The 18,448-nt window shown below is 50.4% G+C and overlaps 1 protein-coding gene across 1 annotated transcript; it reads left to right on the top strand.

Moving 5' to 3' along the window:
- Positions 1 to 281: 281 nt before the first annotated feature.
- C2 (complement C2) lies at positions 282 to 18,310 on the top strand. Its single transcript, XM_007973062.3, has 18 exons — positions 282 to 550; positions 707 to 916; positions 1,484 to 1,669; positions 5,058 to 5,231; positions 5,315 to 5,413; positions 5,614 to 5,747; positions 7,979 to 8,117; positions 9,360 to 9,500; positions 11,212 to 11,301; positions 15,601 to 15,741; positions 15,867 to 15,961; positions 16,059 to 16,170; positions 16,287 to 16,452; positions 16,560 to 16,636; positions 16,778 to 16,869; positions 17,366 to 17,492; positions 17,620 to 17,669; positions 17,818 to 18,310. The coding sequence occupies exons 1-18, from the start codon at positions 505 to 507 to the stop codon at positions 17,995 to 17,997; spliced, it is 2,259 nt and encodes a 752-aa protein (XP_007971253.3). The 5' UTR covers positions 282 to 504; the 3' UTR covers positions 17,998 to 18,310.
- The last annotated feature ends 138 nt before the right edge of the window (positions 18,311 to 18,448 follow it).

Consider the following 18,448-nt stretch of genomic DNA (forward strand, 5'->3'; position numbering starts at 1 on the left):
GTTCTAGGCTCTCAGAAAGTAAAACCCACTTGGTAAAACCCAAAATAACACTAAAACTTTACTTAAATAAATTATTTTGCAATATTTTGGATGGTTTGTGGGATTGTGTGCTTTAGACTATTCACACAAGAGCAAGGTGCATGTGTGCACACACAAACGCAAATATGTGTTTTCCTGCGTGTTTGTGAGCATGCGTGTCTGGTGCACATGTGCACACATGGGTGGGTGGAGCACGGGGGCAGTACACAAAGCCTGTGGGGGAGATCTATTGACTCTATAGATATATTAGCATCAGGGAGACAGGGCAAAGGTTCCACCCTTCAGCTCAGTCCCCAATCCCTGCTTATTATTTCCCTAACAGAAGACCATCCCCCTTGCCACTCCCTGGGTTTTCTTCTCTGGCAGCAATGAAGCAGCTGCTGAGCCAGCTCTGGTTTTCGGGAAGTCAGATGACCTTTTCCCTCCCGCGGCTCTCTGCCTCTCGCTCTTCCTAGGGAGGACACCATGGACCCACTGATGGTTCTTTTTTGCCTGCTGTTCCTGTACCCAGGTAGGAGGCAGGGAAGGGGGAACCTCAGGGTCCTGTGTGTGAGGCTGGTGCTCCCAGCTTGAGTTCCCACGTGTGAAACAGTCTCTTTTGCTTTCCTTTTCTCATCTGTGTCTTCCTTCTTTCTCCATTGCTGTCTCCTTGTTCCCATGCCTCCAGGTCCGGCAGACTCAGCTACCTCATGCCCTCAGAACGTGAATATCTCTGGTGGCACCTTCACCCTCAGCCATGGCTGGGCCCCTGGGAGCCTTCTCATCTACTCCTGTCCCCAGGGCCTGTACCCATCCCCAGCATCACGGCTGTGCAAGAGCAGTGGACAGTGGCAGACCCCAAGAGCCACCCGGTCTCTGACTAAGGCGGTCTGCAAACGTGAGGCTCCCTGTGGGCTTTGCTCAGGGTGCTACACCAGGGGCCACCCCAGAACTTTTGTTTCGGAGTTGCTCAGGGTGGGACTTAACCTGACTAGATGGCAAAGTTGCTTTTGCAGAGGGCTTTTCAAAATATCCAGAAAATGTCAATTGCTAGTAGCAAGGAATTGGGAACAGGTTTTGATGGAGACTGTGGGGTGCTAAAGCGAGGGATGACTTTTTATGTACAACTGACTGTCTAGTAGTGACCATTCTGAATGGAGGCTGAATGGTCCTGGAGTCCTCTAGACATCTGAGGATCCCAAGGGGAGTGTCTGGGGAGGCCATGGCCCTCAGGGGGCTGAGGGAAGTGGTTATTTATCAATCAATTCACTTAGACTCTGTGAAATTGGCAATATTCAATGAGTTGCCAAAAACAGTAATTTCACATGTTGCAACCTAATATATCAGTGTTTTGACAGCCAGTTGGCCATTCCCATGCATTCCGGTATAAAATCACCTGCTTAATCCCCAGCCCAGGTGTCATCCATCCAGCCCTATTTTCCCCACCCACTTCCTCTCTCTCCAGCTGTGCGCTGTCCAGCCCCTGTCTCCTTTGAGAATGGCATTTATACCCCACGGCTGGGGTCCTACCCCGTGGGTGGCAATGTGAGCTTCGAGTGTGAGGATGGCTTCATACTGCGGGGCTCGCCTGTGCGTCAATGTCGCCCCAACGGCATGTGGGATGGAGAAACAGCTGTGTGTGATAATGGGGGTGAGTGCTCTGGCTGATGGGCTACACGGGGGCTGGGGTCTCCTGGGGAACCCTGGGGCCCAATGTGCATCCAGGAAGCCTCTGTGGGGATAGGGGTCTGTTGTTCAGTGTGCCATAATAATATTCCTGGATTTTGGTAAATTGAGGTCTACAGGTCACACATCACAAGTCTGCAAGGGCCAGGCCCCAGGCAGCTGGTGCTAAGCTTCAGATGTAGCATAAAGCCTCCACACACTCTGCCCGGCTTTTCTGAATGCCTCAAAGCAACACTTCATATTCAGGCCCCACAAATTATTGTAGGAAAGATATGCTGGGAGAGAGTCAAGTACTGTGCTTTAATGCCTTGCCTTTAAAGCCAGGTTTGGGTTCCAAGCCCTGCTCTGACTTTGACAGACTTTGAGAAGGTTATTTAACTTTTCTAAGCCTCAGTTTTCCCATCTGTAAAACGAGGATAGTGAGTGCTGACCTCATGGGGTTGCCATCTGGATTAAATGAGTTAACATTAGTAAGCATATACAACAGCCCCTGGAGTGCGGTGGCTCACGCCTGTAATCCCAGCACTTTGGGAGGCCAAGGTGGGTGGATCACAAGGTCAGGAGTTCGAGACCAACCTGGCCAACATGGTGAAACCCCGTCTCTACTAAAAATACAAAAATTAGCCAGGTGTGGTGGCGCACACCTGTAGTGCTAGCTACTCAGGAGGCTGAGGCAGGAGAATCGTTTGAACCAGGAGGTGGAGGTTGCAGTGAGCCGAGATCACATCATTGCACTCCAGCCTGGGTGGCAGAGTAAGACTCTGTCTCCAAAAAAAAAAAAAAAAAAAAAAAAAGTGCTGGGTGCGGAGCCTCATGTCTGTATGTCTGTAATCCCAGCACTTTGGGAGGCTGAGGTGAGTGGATCACCCGAGGTCAGGAGTTTGAGACCAGCCTGGTCAACATGGTGAAACCACGTCTATACTAAAAATACAAAAAATTAGCTGGGTGTGGTTAATCCCAGCTACTCGGGAGGCTGAGGCAGGAGAGTCACTTGAACTTGGGAGGTGGAGGTTGCAGTGAGCCTAGATCGTGCCACTGCACTCCAGCCTGGGTAACAGAGTGAGACTCTGTCTCAAAACAAACAAACAAACAAGCAAACAAACAAAACCAAGAGAAACAGCCCTGGAATCTGATACACGCCATGTACACTTTTTTTTTTTTTTTCCATTTTTTTTGAGATGGAGTCTCGCTCTTGTTGCTCAGGCTGGAGTGCAGTGGTGCAATCTCAGCTCACTGCAACATCTGCCTCCCAGGTTCAAGTGATTCTCCCGCCTCAGCCTCCCAAGTAGCTGGGATTATAGGCATGTGTCACCACGCCTCAGTAATTGTGTATTTTTAGTAGAGACTGGGTTTCTCCATGTTGGCCACTCTGGTCTCAAACTCTTGACCTCAGGGGATTCCGCCCACCTTGGCCTCCCAAAGTGTTGGGATTACAGGCGTGAGCCATGGCACCCGGCTTTATATGGATATATTTTATTTCTTTAAGAGACAGGATCTTGGCCGGGCGCGGTGGCTCACGCCTGTAATCCCAGCACTTTGGGAGGCCGAGGGGCGGATCACGAGGTCGGGAGATCGGGGTCATCCTGGCTGACACGGTGAAACCCTGTCTCTACTAAAAATACAAAAAAATTGGCCGGGCGTGGTGGTGGGCGCCTGTACTCCCAGCTTCTCAGGAGGCTGAGGCAGGAGAATGGCATGAACCTGGGAGGCGGAGCTTACAGTGAGCAGAGATCGCACCACTGCACTCCAGCCTGGGCAATAGAGTGAGACTTTGTCTCAAAAAAAGAAAAAAAAAAAAAAAAGAGACGGGATCTTGCTGTGTTGCCCAGGCTGGCTTCAAACTCTTGAGCTCAAGTGATCTTCCTACCTCAGCCTCCTGAGTAGCTGGGAATGCAGGCATGTGCCACCACACCTGGCCATAATCATTTTTTTCTTTTAGACAGAGTTTTGCTCTTATTGCTCAGACTGGAGTGCAATGGCACAATCTCAGCTCACTGCAAACTCTGTCTCTGGGTTCAAGCAATTCTCCTGCCTCAGCCTCTTGAGTAGCTGGGACTGCAGGCATGCGTCACCACGCCCAGCTAATTTTGTATTTTTAGTAGAGATGAGGTTTCTCCATGTTGGTCAGGCTAGTCTTGAACTCCCGACCTCAGGTGATCCTCCCACCTCAGCCTCCCAAAGTGCTGGAATTACAGGCATGAGCCACCGTGCCTGGCCCATAAGCACTTTTATCATGGTTATTGCTGCTGCTGTGAATGGTGAGGGGCTCTGCTTGGCAGAAGTAGGGCTCCTAGGATTTCCTGGAGCCGCATTTGCCTGTGGGTTTGGGAGCTTCTTGGATCATGGTTCTCAGCACATCATACAGAAGACACGGAGTCCACAAGATGGCAGGACCACCTTCATCTAGTGGTCCAGACCATGGCTCCCCACTCATGCCCTTGGGTCTTTGCCAAATGGCCATTTATTCAGACGTGATTCTAACTTATTTTAAAATTGAGGCATAATTTACTTATTGTAAAATGTACAAATCTTAAATATTAGGCCCAACGATTTGTTACACAAGCACCCACTCATCTAATCATCACCCAAGACAGAGAATGAGGTTGCCTCTTTTCCCCTCCCACAAGGTAATGGCTCTTTCGACCTCTGTCTCCATGGACTAGTTACTTTGTGCTTACATTTCCTGTAAATGGAATCATGCAGGATGTGGTCTGTTACTTCTGGTATCCCTTGTTCTACATTCTGCCTGTGAGATTTATCCATGCTGTTGTGTGTATCAGTACTTTGTTCTTTTTTATTGCTGTGTAGTATTCCATTATATGGATATATTACAATTTATCCATTCCCCTCTTGGTGGACATTTGGGTTATTTTCAGTTTGGGGCCATTAGAAGTAAAGCTCTAGGAACATTCTTGCATGTGATTTTGGTACATGTATGCACTTGCTTATCTTGAGTAAATGATCTAAATGTAGAATTGTCACATCAGAGGCTGGCATATGTTTAGTTGTAGTAGAGGCTGAGAAAGTTTCACCCACGTACATGCCAGCAAGGTAACAGAGTTCCAGTCGCTCTGCATCCTCTCCAACACTTGGAATTACGGGTCGTTTCAGTGTTAGCCGTTTTGATGTGTGTGTAGGGACGCCTCACTATGGTTTATGAAATACAAATGTTCTCTGACAGAGTGGAGGGACCATCAGCTGACGTCTTCCCTGGGTCTCTGGGGGCTCTGGGACAGACACGGGTGCATCCCTGGGTTGGAACTGGGAAGCTTCTGCCGGCAACTGAGGTGGCTGAGGAGGCAGAGCCTGATGGGAGGGGCTGCTCACCTCTGCCTTCCTTTGTTCACTCGCAGCTGGCCACTGCCCCAACCCAGGCATTTCGCTGGGCGCGGTGCGGACAGGCTCCCGCTTTGGTCATGGGGACAAGGTCCGCTATCGCTGCTCCTCGAATCTTGTGCTCACGGGGTCTGCGGAGCGGGAGTGCCAGGGCAACGGGGTCTGGAGTGGAACAGAGCCCATCTGCCGCCGTGAGTAGCTGCCCTACCCTCCTGAGACTCCCCAGCACACCCGGCCGCTGCCCCAGCTGACCCCTGTGTGGCTCCCCCCACAGAGCCCTACTCTTATGACTTCCCCGAGGACGTGGCCCCTGCCCTGGGCACCTCCTTCTCCCACATGCTTGGGGCCACCAATCCCACCCAGAGGACAAAGGGTGAGTGTTTGAGATGGGGTTTCTGGTTGAGCAGGGTGCTGGATCTGGGTTGGAGCAAGGGAGGGTGCGAGCTTCCTGGAGGCCAGGAGCCTTGGTGGGCTCAGCCACTGGAAGGGAGGGAGGCAGAGAAGCTGGACCTGCTTGGCAAGAGTGCAGGAAGGAGGCGGGGATCTCAATCCTCCCCTTCCACATTTCTCCAGAAAGCCTGGGCCGTAAAATCCAAATCCAGCGCTCTGGACACCTGAACCTCTACCTGCTCCTGGACTCTTCGCAGAGTGTGTCGGAAAATGACTTTCTCATCTTCAAGGAGAGCGCCTCCCTCATGGTGGACCGGGTCAGGAATCAGGAGCCTGCCTGCAGCAGAGCCTTCCTGCGCTCACTCTCTCTCTCTGTCTCCTTCCCCTCCTCAGAGCCCCACTCACGGCCCACCTCCTCCTAGAAATCTTCTCAGATTCTACTCATGCCATGTAGGAATCATGAATTCAATTTATACAACCATAATTTTTATTCCACAAGCACTGTTAGGACCCTGTGCTGGGGGCTGGGGAACAGCAAAGATGGAAAGCCTGAGGTCTTGCTTTCCAGGAATTCATCACCTAGAACAGTGGTCTCCACAGAAAGGTAGCGAGATAACACACAGGAGTGAAGGAAAAAATACTGGTCCCCTGTGGAATAATTTAAATCAGATTAATAATTTAACATTTAATAATTTCCTCTTAAAACTTCAACATTATGGCTGGGCGCGGTGGCTCAAGCCTGTAATCCCAGCACTTTGGGAGGCCGAGACGGGCAGATCACGAGGTCAGGAGATCGAGACCATCCTGGCTAACCCAGTGAAACCCCGTCTCTACTAAAAAATACAAAAAACTAGCCGGGTGAGGTGGTGGGCGCCTGTAGTCCCAGCTACTCGGGAGGCTGAGGCAGGAGAATGGTGTGAAGCCGGGAGGCGGAGCTTGCAGTGAGCTGAGATCCGGCCACTGCACTCCAGCCTGGGCGACAGAGCGAGACTCTGTCTCAAAAAACAAAACAAAACAAAACAAAACAAAAAACAACTTCAACATTTTGTGCAGGCTTTAAAATGTGTGTGATAGACCAGGTGTGGTGGCTAGTGACTGTAATCCCAACACTTTGGGAGGCCGAGGTGGGTGGATCACTTGAGGTCAGGAGTTTGAGATCAGCCTGACCAACATGGTGAAACCCTGTCTATACTAAAAATACAAAATTAGCCACATGTGATGGTGCACGCCTGTAACCCAGCTACTTGGGAGGCTGAGGCAGGAGAATCGCTTGGATCTGGGAGGTGGAGTTGCAGTGAACTGAAATTGTGCCATTGCACTCCAGCCTGGGCAACTAGAGCAAAACTCTGTCTCAAAAAAAATAAAATAAAATATGTGTGATAGAAGTTTGGAAGCCACTGGTTTAAGTTCCTCACCAGAACTTTGTTTTGTAACTATGCTTTTCACAATACTTCATGTAATATTATAAATAGTTTTCCCTCCCACCTACATTTTTTTTTTTTTTTTTTTTTTTTTTTTGAGACAGAGTCTCGCTGTGTCACCCAGGCTGGAGTGCAGTGGCGCGATCTCGGCTCACTGCAAGCTCCGCCTCCCGGGTTTTACGCCATTCTCCTGCCTCAGCCTCCGGAGTAGCTGGGACTACAGGCGCCCGCCACCTCGCCCGGCTAGTTTTTTGTATTTTTAGTAGAGACGGGGTTTCACTGTGTTAGCCAGGATGGTCTCGATCTCCTGACCTCGTGATCCACCCGCCTCGGCCTCCCAAAGTGCTGGGATTACAGGCTTGAGCCACCGCGCCCGGCCTCCCACCTACATTTTAAAGAGGGCAGTTTCTGTGCTCTCTCGGGACTCAAAATTAAGTAACTTGTTGCACTGTGAGGCAGCAACACACACAAGTTCGAGCAGTGACTGAGAGTCATGTGACAGGTTCAGATCCCACTTCCACCTCCTCCTCATGATGTGATGGGGGGAGGGGGACGAGGCACCATGCTTCAATTTCCTTATCCATAAAATAAGGGCCATCATGCCCCCTCACAGGGTTGAGTGAAGATTAAATGAGGAGAGAGTCTGTCAAAGAGAAAGATACTCAACAGAGGTTACTTTTTTTTTTTTTTTCCTGAGATAGTTTTTCTCTGTCATCCAGGTTGGAGTACAGTGGCGTGATCTTGGCTCACTGCAACCTCTGCCTCTGAGTTCAAGTGATTCTCCTGCCTCAGCCTCCTGAGTAGCTGGGACTATAGGTGCCTGCCACCATACCAGGCTAATTTTTGTATTTTTAGTAGAGATGGGGTTTTGCCATGTTGGTCAGGCTGGTCTCGAACCCCTGACCTCAGATGATCCACCTGCCTAAAGTGTTGGGATTCAGGCATGAGCTACCGCGCCTGGCCCATAGCTTCTTCCTAACAGCCATTTCCTAGTGTCTCCACTGGTCCTAGCCTCTGTCGGTCTCACTCTAGTTTCTCTGCTTCCTCCAGAGCTCTTTGCTTGCTCTCTTACCATCTCCCCTTTGACTTCAGGGCCCTTTACACTGCCTCTCACTTGCCCCACACAGATCTTCAGCTTTGAGATCAATGTGAGTGTTGCCATTATCACCTTTGCCTCAGAGCCCAAAGTCCTCATGTCTGTCCTGAACGTCAACTCCCGGGATATAACTGAGGTGATCAGCAGCCTGGAAAATGCCAAATACAAAGGTACAGGTGTCATCACATGATGGCGATGGGAGAGGAGAAGATGGACCCTCTCAGGGCCTGCAAACAAATTCTGGATGAGTTAGAGAGTGAGGCCTCTTGGTGGCACCTGAGTCCCACAAGTCTGGGGTAGTTTCAACGTCCAGGGTTATGATGGGGGAACCCAGCTGTCCCCAGCTCATAGCTCATTCTAAGGTGCTGCAGGTCCAAAGACACTGTGCAGGTCTTCAGTTCCTTCCAGTTGCCAAAACCACACTGTCTGGTTTGCATGGCTGCACATTGCCATCTCCCCATGTCATTAGCCACCCATACGCCATGTAAAGCTGCCTGTTGGCACTTAGCAAATGGCTGAAGCCTCTCAAGGTTTTGGAAATCTCATCTTTGAATCTTGGGACTTTAGTGTGGTCTTGAATTGGGGTTATGCAATGAACATTTCTTTTTTTTTTTTGAGATGGAGTCTCGCACTGTCACCCAGGCTTGAGTGCAGTGGCACGATCTCGGCTCACTGCAACCTCCGCCTCCCGGGTTCAAGTGATTCTCCTGCCTCAGCCTCCCAAGCAGCTGAGATTTCAGGCACCTGCCACCACGCCTGGCTAATTTTTTGTATTTTTAGTAGAGACGGGGTTTCACTGTGTTGGTCAGGCTGGTCTCGTGATCCTGACTTCGTGATCCGCCCGCCTCAGCCTTCCAAAGTGCTGAGATTACAGGTGTGAGCCACCTTGCCCGGCCCTATGCAATGAACATCTCTAAGGTGGAAAGGCTTTTAATGTTTGAACAAGCAAAGATGCCAAAACTCTATCTGAATGGCAAATGTCTGAGTTTATCAAAGCAATTGATAAATTGCATTTCCAGGCCGGGTGTGGTGGCTCATGCCCGTAATCCCAGCACTTTGGGAGGCTGAGATGGGCAGATCACTTGAGGTCAGGAAACCAGCTTGGCCAACATAGTGAAACCCCATCTCTACTAAAATTACAAACAATTAACTGGGTATGGTGGTCAGTGCCTATAATCCCAGCTGCTTGGGAGGCTGAGGCACGAGAATCGCTTGAACTGGGGAGGCGGAGGTTGCAGTGAGCCAAGATCACGCCACTACACTCCAGCCTGGGTGGCAGAGTGAGACTCTGTCTCAAAAAAAAAAAAGAAAAAAAATTGCATTTCCAATAATTGGGGGAATAGAGTGATCCCCTATCCCTTGGTGGTAGGTGGGAAGTTTCTAAGAGAGTCCTTCCTTTTGGCATATTCCAGATCATGAAAATGGAACTGGGACTAACACCTATGCAGCCCTAAACAGTGTCTATCTCATGATGAACAATCAAATGCAACTCCTTGGCATGAAAACGATGGCCTGGCAGGAAATCCGACATGCCATCATCCTTCTGACAGATGGTGGGTATCATGGTCTCTGAGTGTGTCTGGAATAGTGGAAGGGGCAACAATATGGGGTCAGAAGCCCTGAGTTGTGATTCTCCCTCTGCCTGACACTTTGGGCCCTGGTTTTTTGTTTTTAGAAATGGGGCCTTGCTCTGTTGCCCAGCTGGTCTCAAACTCCTGGCTTCAAGCAATTCTCCTGCCTTAGCCTCCCAAAGTGCTGAGATTACAGGTATGAGCCACCAAACCTGGCCCAGTTTCTTATTTATAAAATAGGGCCAGGTGTGGTCAGCACTTTGGGAGGCCAAAGTGGGTGGATCACTTAAGGTCAGGAGTTTGAGATCAGAGGGGTCAACATGGTGGAACCCCGTCTGTACTAACAATACAAAACCATTAGCTGGGTGTGGTGGCACATGCCTGTAATCCCAGTTACTTGGGAGGCTGAGGCAGGAGAATCGCTTGAACCCGGGAGGCAGAGGTTGCAGTGAGCCAAGATCATGCCACTGCACTCCAGCCTGGACAACAGACCGAGACCCTCCATTGTCTCAAAATAAAATAAAATAAAATTTAAAAAATAGAATCAGTGTTGATGATGATGACTGTAACCACAACGACAGCAACGATGATCATGATAGCTGTCCTCCTTTCCTTACACAGTTTTTATGGAAAGCTATTTAAGTTGCCTGTGTGAAAGTGCTTTGTGTTAGCTCTTGTTACCCTCTGGGAGGTAACTTGGAGATAGGTGAGGAAACGTGGCTCTCGAGCAGGAATGTCGAGGGGCACAGATGCAAGGAGCAGTCTGTAGTGGATCTGGCCTTGTCATTTGCCTCTTGATATTATCCAAATTACACAGTTCCTCCAGGACTTAGTTTATAAGATGAGGATACCGACTCTTCCTGGGGTTTCATGAGAATTAAATGAGATAAAGTATAGGAAGCACCTGGTCCAGTGCCTGGAATGTAGAAAATTTCAGTAAAACTATATATATATATATACTTTTTTTTTTTGAGACGGGGTTTCACTCTGTTACCCAGGCTGGACTACAGTGGTGTGATCTTGGCTCACTGCAACCTCTGCCTCCCGGGCTCAAGCAATTATCGTGCCTCAGCCTCCAGAGTAGCTGGGACTACAGGTGTTTGTCACACGCCTGGCTAATTTTTTTTTTTTTTTGAGACAGAGTTTCACTCTTGTTGCCCAGGCTGGAGTGCAATGGCATGATCTTGGCTCACTGCAACCTCCGCCTCCTGGGTTCAAACGATTCTCCTGCCTCAGTGTCTGGAGTAGCTGGGGTTACGGGCATGTGCCACCACACCCGGCTAATTTTGTATTTTTAGTATAAGCACGGTTTCTCCATGTTGGTCAAGCTGGTCTCAAACTCCCGACCTCAGGTGACCGCCTGCCTTGGCCTCCCAAAGTGATGGGATTACACTCATGAGTCACCGTGCCCGGCCACACCTCGCTAATTTTTTGCAGTTTTAGTAGAGACAGGGTGTTGCCATGTTGCCCAGGCTGCTCTCGAACTCCTGAGCTCAGGCAATCCACCTGTTTCGGTCTCCCAAAGTGCTAGGATTACAGGTGTGAGTCACCATGCCCAGTCTGAAACTATACTTTGAAGCTCTTATAGGCAGTGTAAGTGTTGAGGTTCCCAGGCTAAATGTTTTCCTACTCTTCCAGGGCCCTGGGAAATCCTGATATTACCTAGAAGAAGTCTTTATTCTCTTTGTTCTAGGAAAGTCCAATATGGGTGGCTCTCCTAAAACAGCTGTTGACCAAATCAGAGAGATCCTGAATATCAACCAGAAGAGGAATGACTATCTGGGTGAGCCCCTGCCACTGCCACCACATTTGTGCTGCTCCTGCAGAGGTCACGATATCTTCAGCCAGGGATCCCAGCATCTTAGCTCTCGTCCAGAGCCACATGGTTTTATTTCTGCATCGTTCTGTACAAAGGCAACTGAGTATCATGTTGAAGAGTCTGGAGTCAAACTACTGCCCATGGTCTCAACCTTATCTTCTTCTTCTTCTTTTTTTTTTTTTTTTTAGACAGTGTCTCACTGTCACTCAGGGTATATTCCTGGAAAGATGTCCACCCATGCTGGCCCAGAAGCTGGTCCAGAAAGTAAAGATGTCCACCCATGGAGTGCAGTGGTGCAATCATAGCTCACTGCAACCTCAAACTCCTGGGCTCAAGCGATCCTCTCAACTCAGCCTCCCAAAGTGCTAGGATTACAGGTATGAGCCACTATGCTCAGCCCATCTTTACAAATTGTTTAAAATTAATTTTTAATTTTTTGTTTTGAGACAGAATCTTGCTGTGTTGCCCAGGCTAGAGTGCAGTGACTGGATCTCAACTCACTGCAACCTCCACCTCCTGGCTTCAAGCGATTCTACTGCCTCAGCCTCCAGAGTAGCTGGGATTACAGGTGTGTGCCACCATGCCCGGCTCATTTTTATATTTTTAGTAGAGGCGGAGTTTCACCATATTGGCCACTCTGGTCTCAAACCCCTGGCCTCAAGTGATCTGCCTGCCTTGGCCTCCCAAGATGCTGGGATTATAGACAGGCGTGAGCCACTGTGCCCAGCCAATTTTTAATTTTTAAATTATTATTATTTTTATTTATTTATTTTTTTTGAGACGGAGTCTCGCTCTGTGGCCCAGGCTGGAGTGCAGTGGCGCAATCTCGGCTCACTGCAAGCTCTGCCTCCCGGGTTCACGCCATTCTCCTGCTTCACCCTCCAGAGTAGCTGGGACTACAGGCGCCTGCCACCATGCCCGGCTAATTTTTTTTTTTTTTTTTTTGGAGACGGAGTCTCGCTCTGTGGCCCAGGCTGGAGTGCAGTGGCCGGATCTCAGCTCACTGCAAGCTCTGCCTCCCGGGTTCATGCCATTCTCCTGCCTCAGCCTCCCGAGTAGCTGGGACTACAGGCGCCTGTCACCTCGCCTGGCTAGTTTTTTGTATTTTTTAGTAGAGACGGGGTTTCACCGTGTCAGCCAGGAGGGTCTGGATCTCCTGACCTCGTGATCCGCCCGCTTCGGCCTCCCAAAGTGCTGGGATTACAGGTGTGAGCCACCGCGCCCGGCCTTTATTATTTTTAATCAATAGCTTTAGACAGAGAATCTTGGTTTCATCTTCAGTGGGCTGTGGCCATGGGCAGTTTCTTCATCTGCGAAAGGGCAATAGTACTAGGACCCAGCTCATAAGCTGACAGGGGAAGATGCTCAGAGAAACACTGCCTGCCTGGCACAGAAAAATGCCCAGCATATGTTAGCCATGACTACGACTGTCGTCGTCATCATCATCATCATCATCATCGTCAGTATCTCATGTTTCAGGAAACTTTCCAGGAAGAAGAGACCTCGATTCCCTCTAGGGAATGTCCCTGGTGGTTTCTCTTTCAGCAGCACAGCTGGCTAACTAAGGCTTTGGCAGTTGCAGCCTCTAAAGGAACAATTCTTCAGGTTCAGACTAAACACAAATTGCACTGACCTTTGATCAGAAAGTAATTTCAGAGAGAGATGCTCAGACAGGGAGGGCAACCGGTTTTGAGCCCCAACATTTCATCTTCCCCTTAGCTCCCCTCCTTTCCATTCACACTGCTCCCTCCCAGCTCACCTGGCCCTGGGGGTAAGCTGATTCCTCTTTAAAACTCCGGCCCAAGGAAGACAAAATTTAAAGCCCACTCCCTTCCTCCTTAGCATCACTGGCCAAGGTTAGGTCATTGGGCCAAATGCTACAAAAACATTTTATTGAAAATAAGTAGGAAACCAAATGAAAATAGTCAAAGAAAACGCACAAGGCATGATCATTGTCTAGCTCCAACTGTAACTGTTTCTCTCTGGGCCATTGCCAGATTGCCTCCTGGATGAAGATCCCTTGGTCTACCTAAGCACCTTGCTTTTACACACAACGCAGGGCTCTCTGAGAGCAAAAATGCGCCACAAGGGTTGCAAAGGCTGAGAGAGGAGCAGACTCTGATCTGCCTGAGGGCAGCTCTGACTGGCACCGCAGTCAGAGAACAGGCACAGCCTGCTGCGTGGGTCCAGGGCCTCCAGTGGGAGGACTTGGCTTTAGGCCCTTCTCCCAGATGCTACCTTTTACAGAGGAAGACCACATCTGAGGTTTTGTTTCCATGTTATGTTCTGAGTTCTTTCTATTCATTCAGTCATTTAAAAATACTTACCAAAGTACTACAAACCTGGGTGGCTTAGAACACAGAATTTCTTTTTCTTATAGTTCTGGAGGTTAGAAGTCTGAAATCGAGGTGTTACAGGGCCGTGCTTCCTTGGAAGGCTCTTGGGAAGAATTCTTTCCTGTCTTTTCTGGCTGCCATTGGCTCCAACCGTGCCTTGGCTTGCGGCAGCATAAACCCGTTCTCTGCCTCTGTCTTCAACTCGCCTTCTTTTCTGTGTGCACCTCTGTGTCGCTACATGCTGTTCTCTTATATAGATAGGAGACTCACTGCCTGTGTCTTTGTGTCCAAATTCCCTTCTTCTTCTTGTTTTGTTCATTTGTTTGAGACAGAGTCTCGCTCTGTCACCCAGGAGCCCAGGCCACAGTGCAGTGGCGAGATCCCAGCTCAGTGTAACCTCTGCCTCCTGGGTTCAAGAGATTCTTATGCCTCAGTCTCCCGAGAAGCTGGGATTACAGGCATGTGCCACCATGCCCAGCTAATTTTTGTATTTTTAGTAGAGACATGGTCTCGCCATGTTGGCTAGACTGGTCTTGAACTCCTGGCCTCAAAGCGATCTGCCTGCCTTAGCCTCAAAAGCTGCTGGGATTACAGGTATGAGTCACCACCATGGCCAGCCAATTCACTTTTTTTTTTTTTTTTTTTTTTGAGATGGTGTCTTGCTCTGTTGCCCAGCCTGGAGTGCAGTGGTGCAATCTCGGCTCACTGCAACCTCTGCCTCCCAGGTTCAAGCGATTCTCCTGCCTCAGCCTCCTGAGTAGCTGGGATTACAGGCATGTGCCAGCATGCCCAGCTAATCTTTGTATTTTTAGTAGAGACGGGATTTCACTATGTTCATCAGGCTGGTCTCGAACTCCTGACCTCGTGATCTGCCTGCCTCAGCCTCCCAAAGTGCTGGGATTACAGGCGTGAGCCACCGCGCCTGGCTCACTTCTTCTTCTTCTTTTTTTGAAATGAAGTTTCGCTCTTGTTGCCCAGGCTGAAGTGCAATGGCACGATTGATCTCGGCTCACAGCAACCACCACCTCCTGGTGATTGCAGGTGTGAGCCACCACGCCTGGCCCCGGCTTACTTCTTCTTATTTTTATTATTATTATTTTTAGTGGAGACAGGGTTTCACCCAGTTATCCAGGATGGTCTCGATCTCCTGACCTCATGATCCGCCCACCTCAGCCTCCTAAAGTGCTGGGATTACAGGCGTGAGCCACTGCGCCTGGCCTGGCTTACCTCTTCTTATAAGGACCCCAGTCATTGGACTAGAGCTCACCCTAATCCAGTATGACTCAATCTTAACTTGATTACATCTGCAAATACCCTTTTTCCAAATAAGGTCACAGATACTAAGGGTTAGGGTTTGAACACACCTTTCTGGGGGACACAATTCTACCATTATAGGCAATAAACAGGATAAGAAAACCATAGAACCCAGCAGGTGGTAGGTGACACAAGCTAAGAGGTCTTGTCATGTTGCCCAGGCTGGTCTCAAACTTCTGGCTTCAAGGGATCCTCCCACCTTACCTCCCAAAGTGGGGATGAAAGTGTCTGGGGCATTGCAGTTTTAGACAGGAAGACCAGGGAAGGCCTCACTGAGAAGGTGACATTTGAGCCAAGACTTAAAAAGGTACGAAAGTGAGCTATGTGGAAGTCTGGGGGAGGAGTGAACTAGGCAGAGGCATAGCTGGGGCCAAGGGCCTGAGGTGTGACTATGCCTAAGGATTTGATAAACTTCAAAGAGGCTGTGTGCTACAGGAGAGTGAAGGGCAGGGAGTGGCAGGAAATGAGGGCAGACAGGTAGCAGTGGGGAGGACGCAGGGGTCCAGCTTATGTAGGTCTTGGTTGGACACAGTGAGTTTCAGATGACAGCCTCCTGTCTCATGGGGTAGCCCCAAAGCCGCAGGAGTCTGGTGATTTCCTTCTTCCCCAACAGATATCTATGCCATCGGGGTGGGCAAGCTGGATGTGGACTGGAGAGAACTGAATGAGCTGGGGTCCAAGAAGGATGGCGAGAGGCATGCCTTCATTCTGCAGGACACAAAGGCTCTGCACCAGGTCTTTGAACATATGCTGGGTAAGTGAGCGTTGCCCTCCCTGGTGTGGGGAGGATGGTGAGGAGCCCATCAGAAGCCCATGTTGGGAAGCTAGACACAGTGCCCTTCATTTGCTTCCTTCCCCATCTGATCCTCACACCCACAGATGTCTCCAAGCTCACAGACACCATCTGCGGGGTGGGGAACATGTCAGCAAACGCCTCTGACCAAGAGAGGACACCCTGGCATGTCACTATTAAGGTACCAGGAAGGAGGGGCGGGGCTTGGATTCCAGAGGTGAAAGTGGCCATGGGCCAGAGATACTGCAATCCCTGAAGATCACCTGTTCCCCCTGTAGCCCAAGAGCCAAGAGACCTGCCGGGGAGCCCTCATCTCCGACCAATGGGTCCTGACAGCGGCTCACTGCTTCCGCGATGGCAAGGACCACTCCCTATGGAGGGTCAATGTGGGTAAGGCAGGGGATGCACCAGGCTCCCGATCCTGAAGCCACAGATCCCACCACCTGACCCAGCCTCTGGCCCCTGCAGGATCCCTGGTCTAGCCTAATCTGGCATATCATTTCCAGGAGACCCCAAATCCCAGTGGGGCAAAGAATTCCTTATTGAGAAGGCGGTGATTTCCCCAGGGTTTGATGTCTTTGCCAAAAAGAACCAGGGAATCCTGGAGTTCTATGGTGATGACATCGCCCTGCTGAAGCTGGCCCAGAAAGTAAAGATGTCCACCCATGCCAGGTGCCTGGAGTCTGGGATGGGAGGGTGCCCTCCAGGGGAGAGTGCTCTGGAGAGCCCTGGAAGAGATACTGGGGACAGGCTGGTGTGACTCTTGCTCTTCTCCCCAGGCCCATCTGCCTTCCCTGCACCATGGAGGCCAATCTGGCTCTGCGGAGACCTCAAGGCAGCACCTGTAGGGACCATGGTGAGTGCTGGGACTTATGGTGCTTGAGAGCTGGGGCCGGGGTTTAGGGGTGATAACAAGGACTAGGCTTCAGTCCCCAAGCCAGGAATCTGGATTCTGGGTAAAAGGACCAGCACCAATATCCTCTTCTCTTGACTATAGAGAATGAACTGCTGAACAAACAGAGTGTTCCTGCTCATTTTGTCGCCTTGAATGGGAGCAAACTGAACATTAACCTTAAGATGGGAGTGGAGGTGAGGGTCTCAGGTTGGGGATGCTGGGATCCCCGTGACAGCTCGCAGAATCTCTCTCTTCCTTCTCCAGCTCTGGCTGCTTTCTCTCTCTGACGTGGGTCACCCCTCCTCCCAAGTCTCACAAACCTGCTAGGTGTCCCTGAGTCTGCTTATTCTTTTGATGTTGTTGAGATGGAATCTTGCTCTGTCTCCCACACTGGAGTGCAGTGGCACGATCTTGGCACACTGTGACTTCTGCCTCCCAGATTCAAGTGATTCTCCTACCTCAGCCTCCCAAGTAGCTGGGATTATAGGTGCTTGCCACCACATGCAGCTAATTTTTGTATTTTTAGTAGAGACAGGATTCCGCCATGTTGGCCAGGATGGTCTTGAACTCCTGACCTCAAGTGATTCGCCCACCTCAGCCTCCCAAAGTGCTGGGATTACAGGCGTGAGCCATTGCACCCAGTCAGGTCTGCTTATTCTTCCCTTCTCTCTGGTTCCACCCCTACCGCAGTGGACAAGCTGTGCCGAGGTCGTCTCCCAAGAAAAAACCATGTTCCCCAACTTGACAGATGTCAGGGAGGTGGTGACAGACCAGTTTCTATGCAGTGGGACCCAGGAGGATGAGAGTCCCTGCAAGGGTGAGTCCCTCACCATGCCTGGATTCCCAAAAGGGAAGGCCACCTGTGTCTCTGTGGCCAGCGTGCATGCCAGAACACCAGGCCACTGCCCTGTATGACACTGTCTCCTGTCACCCTTTGCTGGCAGGAGAATCTGGGGGAGCAGTTTTCCTTGAGCGGAGATTCAGGTTTTTTCAGGTGAGAAGGTGGAAGCTTGCAGGACCCAGGGGTTATAGGATGTCAGCCTTGTTGGGGGGATGAGGGAGGCCTTTGAGGGATCTAGGGAGGTTGGGGCTTACAGCTGGAGCTGTGGCAGCCTCCCAGCCAGTTCTCTCCTTTTCTCCAGGTGGGTCTGGTGAGCTGGGGTCTTTACAACCCCTGCCTTGGCTCTGCTGACAAAAACTCTCGCAAAAGGGCCCCTCGTAGCAAGGTCCCGCCGCCACGAGACTTTCACATCAATCTCTTCCGCATGCAGCCCTGGCTGAGGCAGCACCTGGGGGATGTCCTGAATTTTTTACCCCTTTAGTCATGGCCACTGAGCCCTCTGCTGTCCTGTCAGAATCTTCCCCCCCTCCATCTTCTACCTCTGAATGCCCACCCTTAGACCCTGTGACCCATGTCGTCTCCTAGTTGAGTTCATCCGGGTCTCTAGGATACCAGGGGCAGCGCACACAAGCTGGGAAATCCTCAGGGCTCCTACCAGCGGGACTGCCTCGCTGCCCCACCTCCCGCTCCTTGGCCTGTCCCCAAATTCTTCCCCTGGTTGACTTGACTCATGCTCATTTCACTTTCACATGGAATTTCCCAGTTATGAAATTAATAAAAATCAGTGGTTTCCACATCTGTCTGTGCCTCTATCTGGAGGCCAGGTAGGGCTGGCCTGGGGGGAAGGGGAGGCCAGAATGACTCCAAGAGCCACAGGAAGGCAGGTCAGAGACCCCACTGGACAAACAGTGGCTGGACTCTGTACCATAACA

This window comes from Chlorocebus sabaeus, chromosome 17 (assembly GCF_047675955.1).
Source record: "Chlorocebus sabaeus isolate Y175 chromosome 17, mChlSab1.0.hap1, whole genome shotgun sequence".
Classification (NCBI taxonomy): domain Eukaryota; kingdom Metazoa; phylum Chordata; class Mammalia; order Primates; family Cercopithecidae; genus Chlorocebus; species Chlorocebus sabaeus.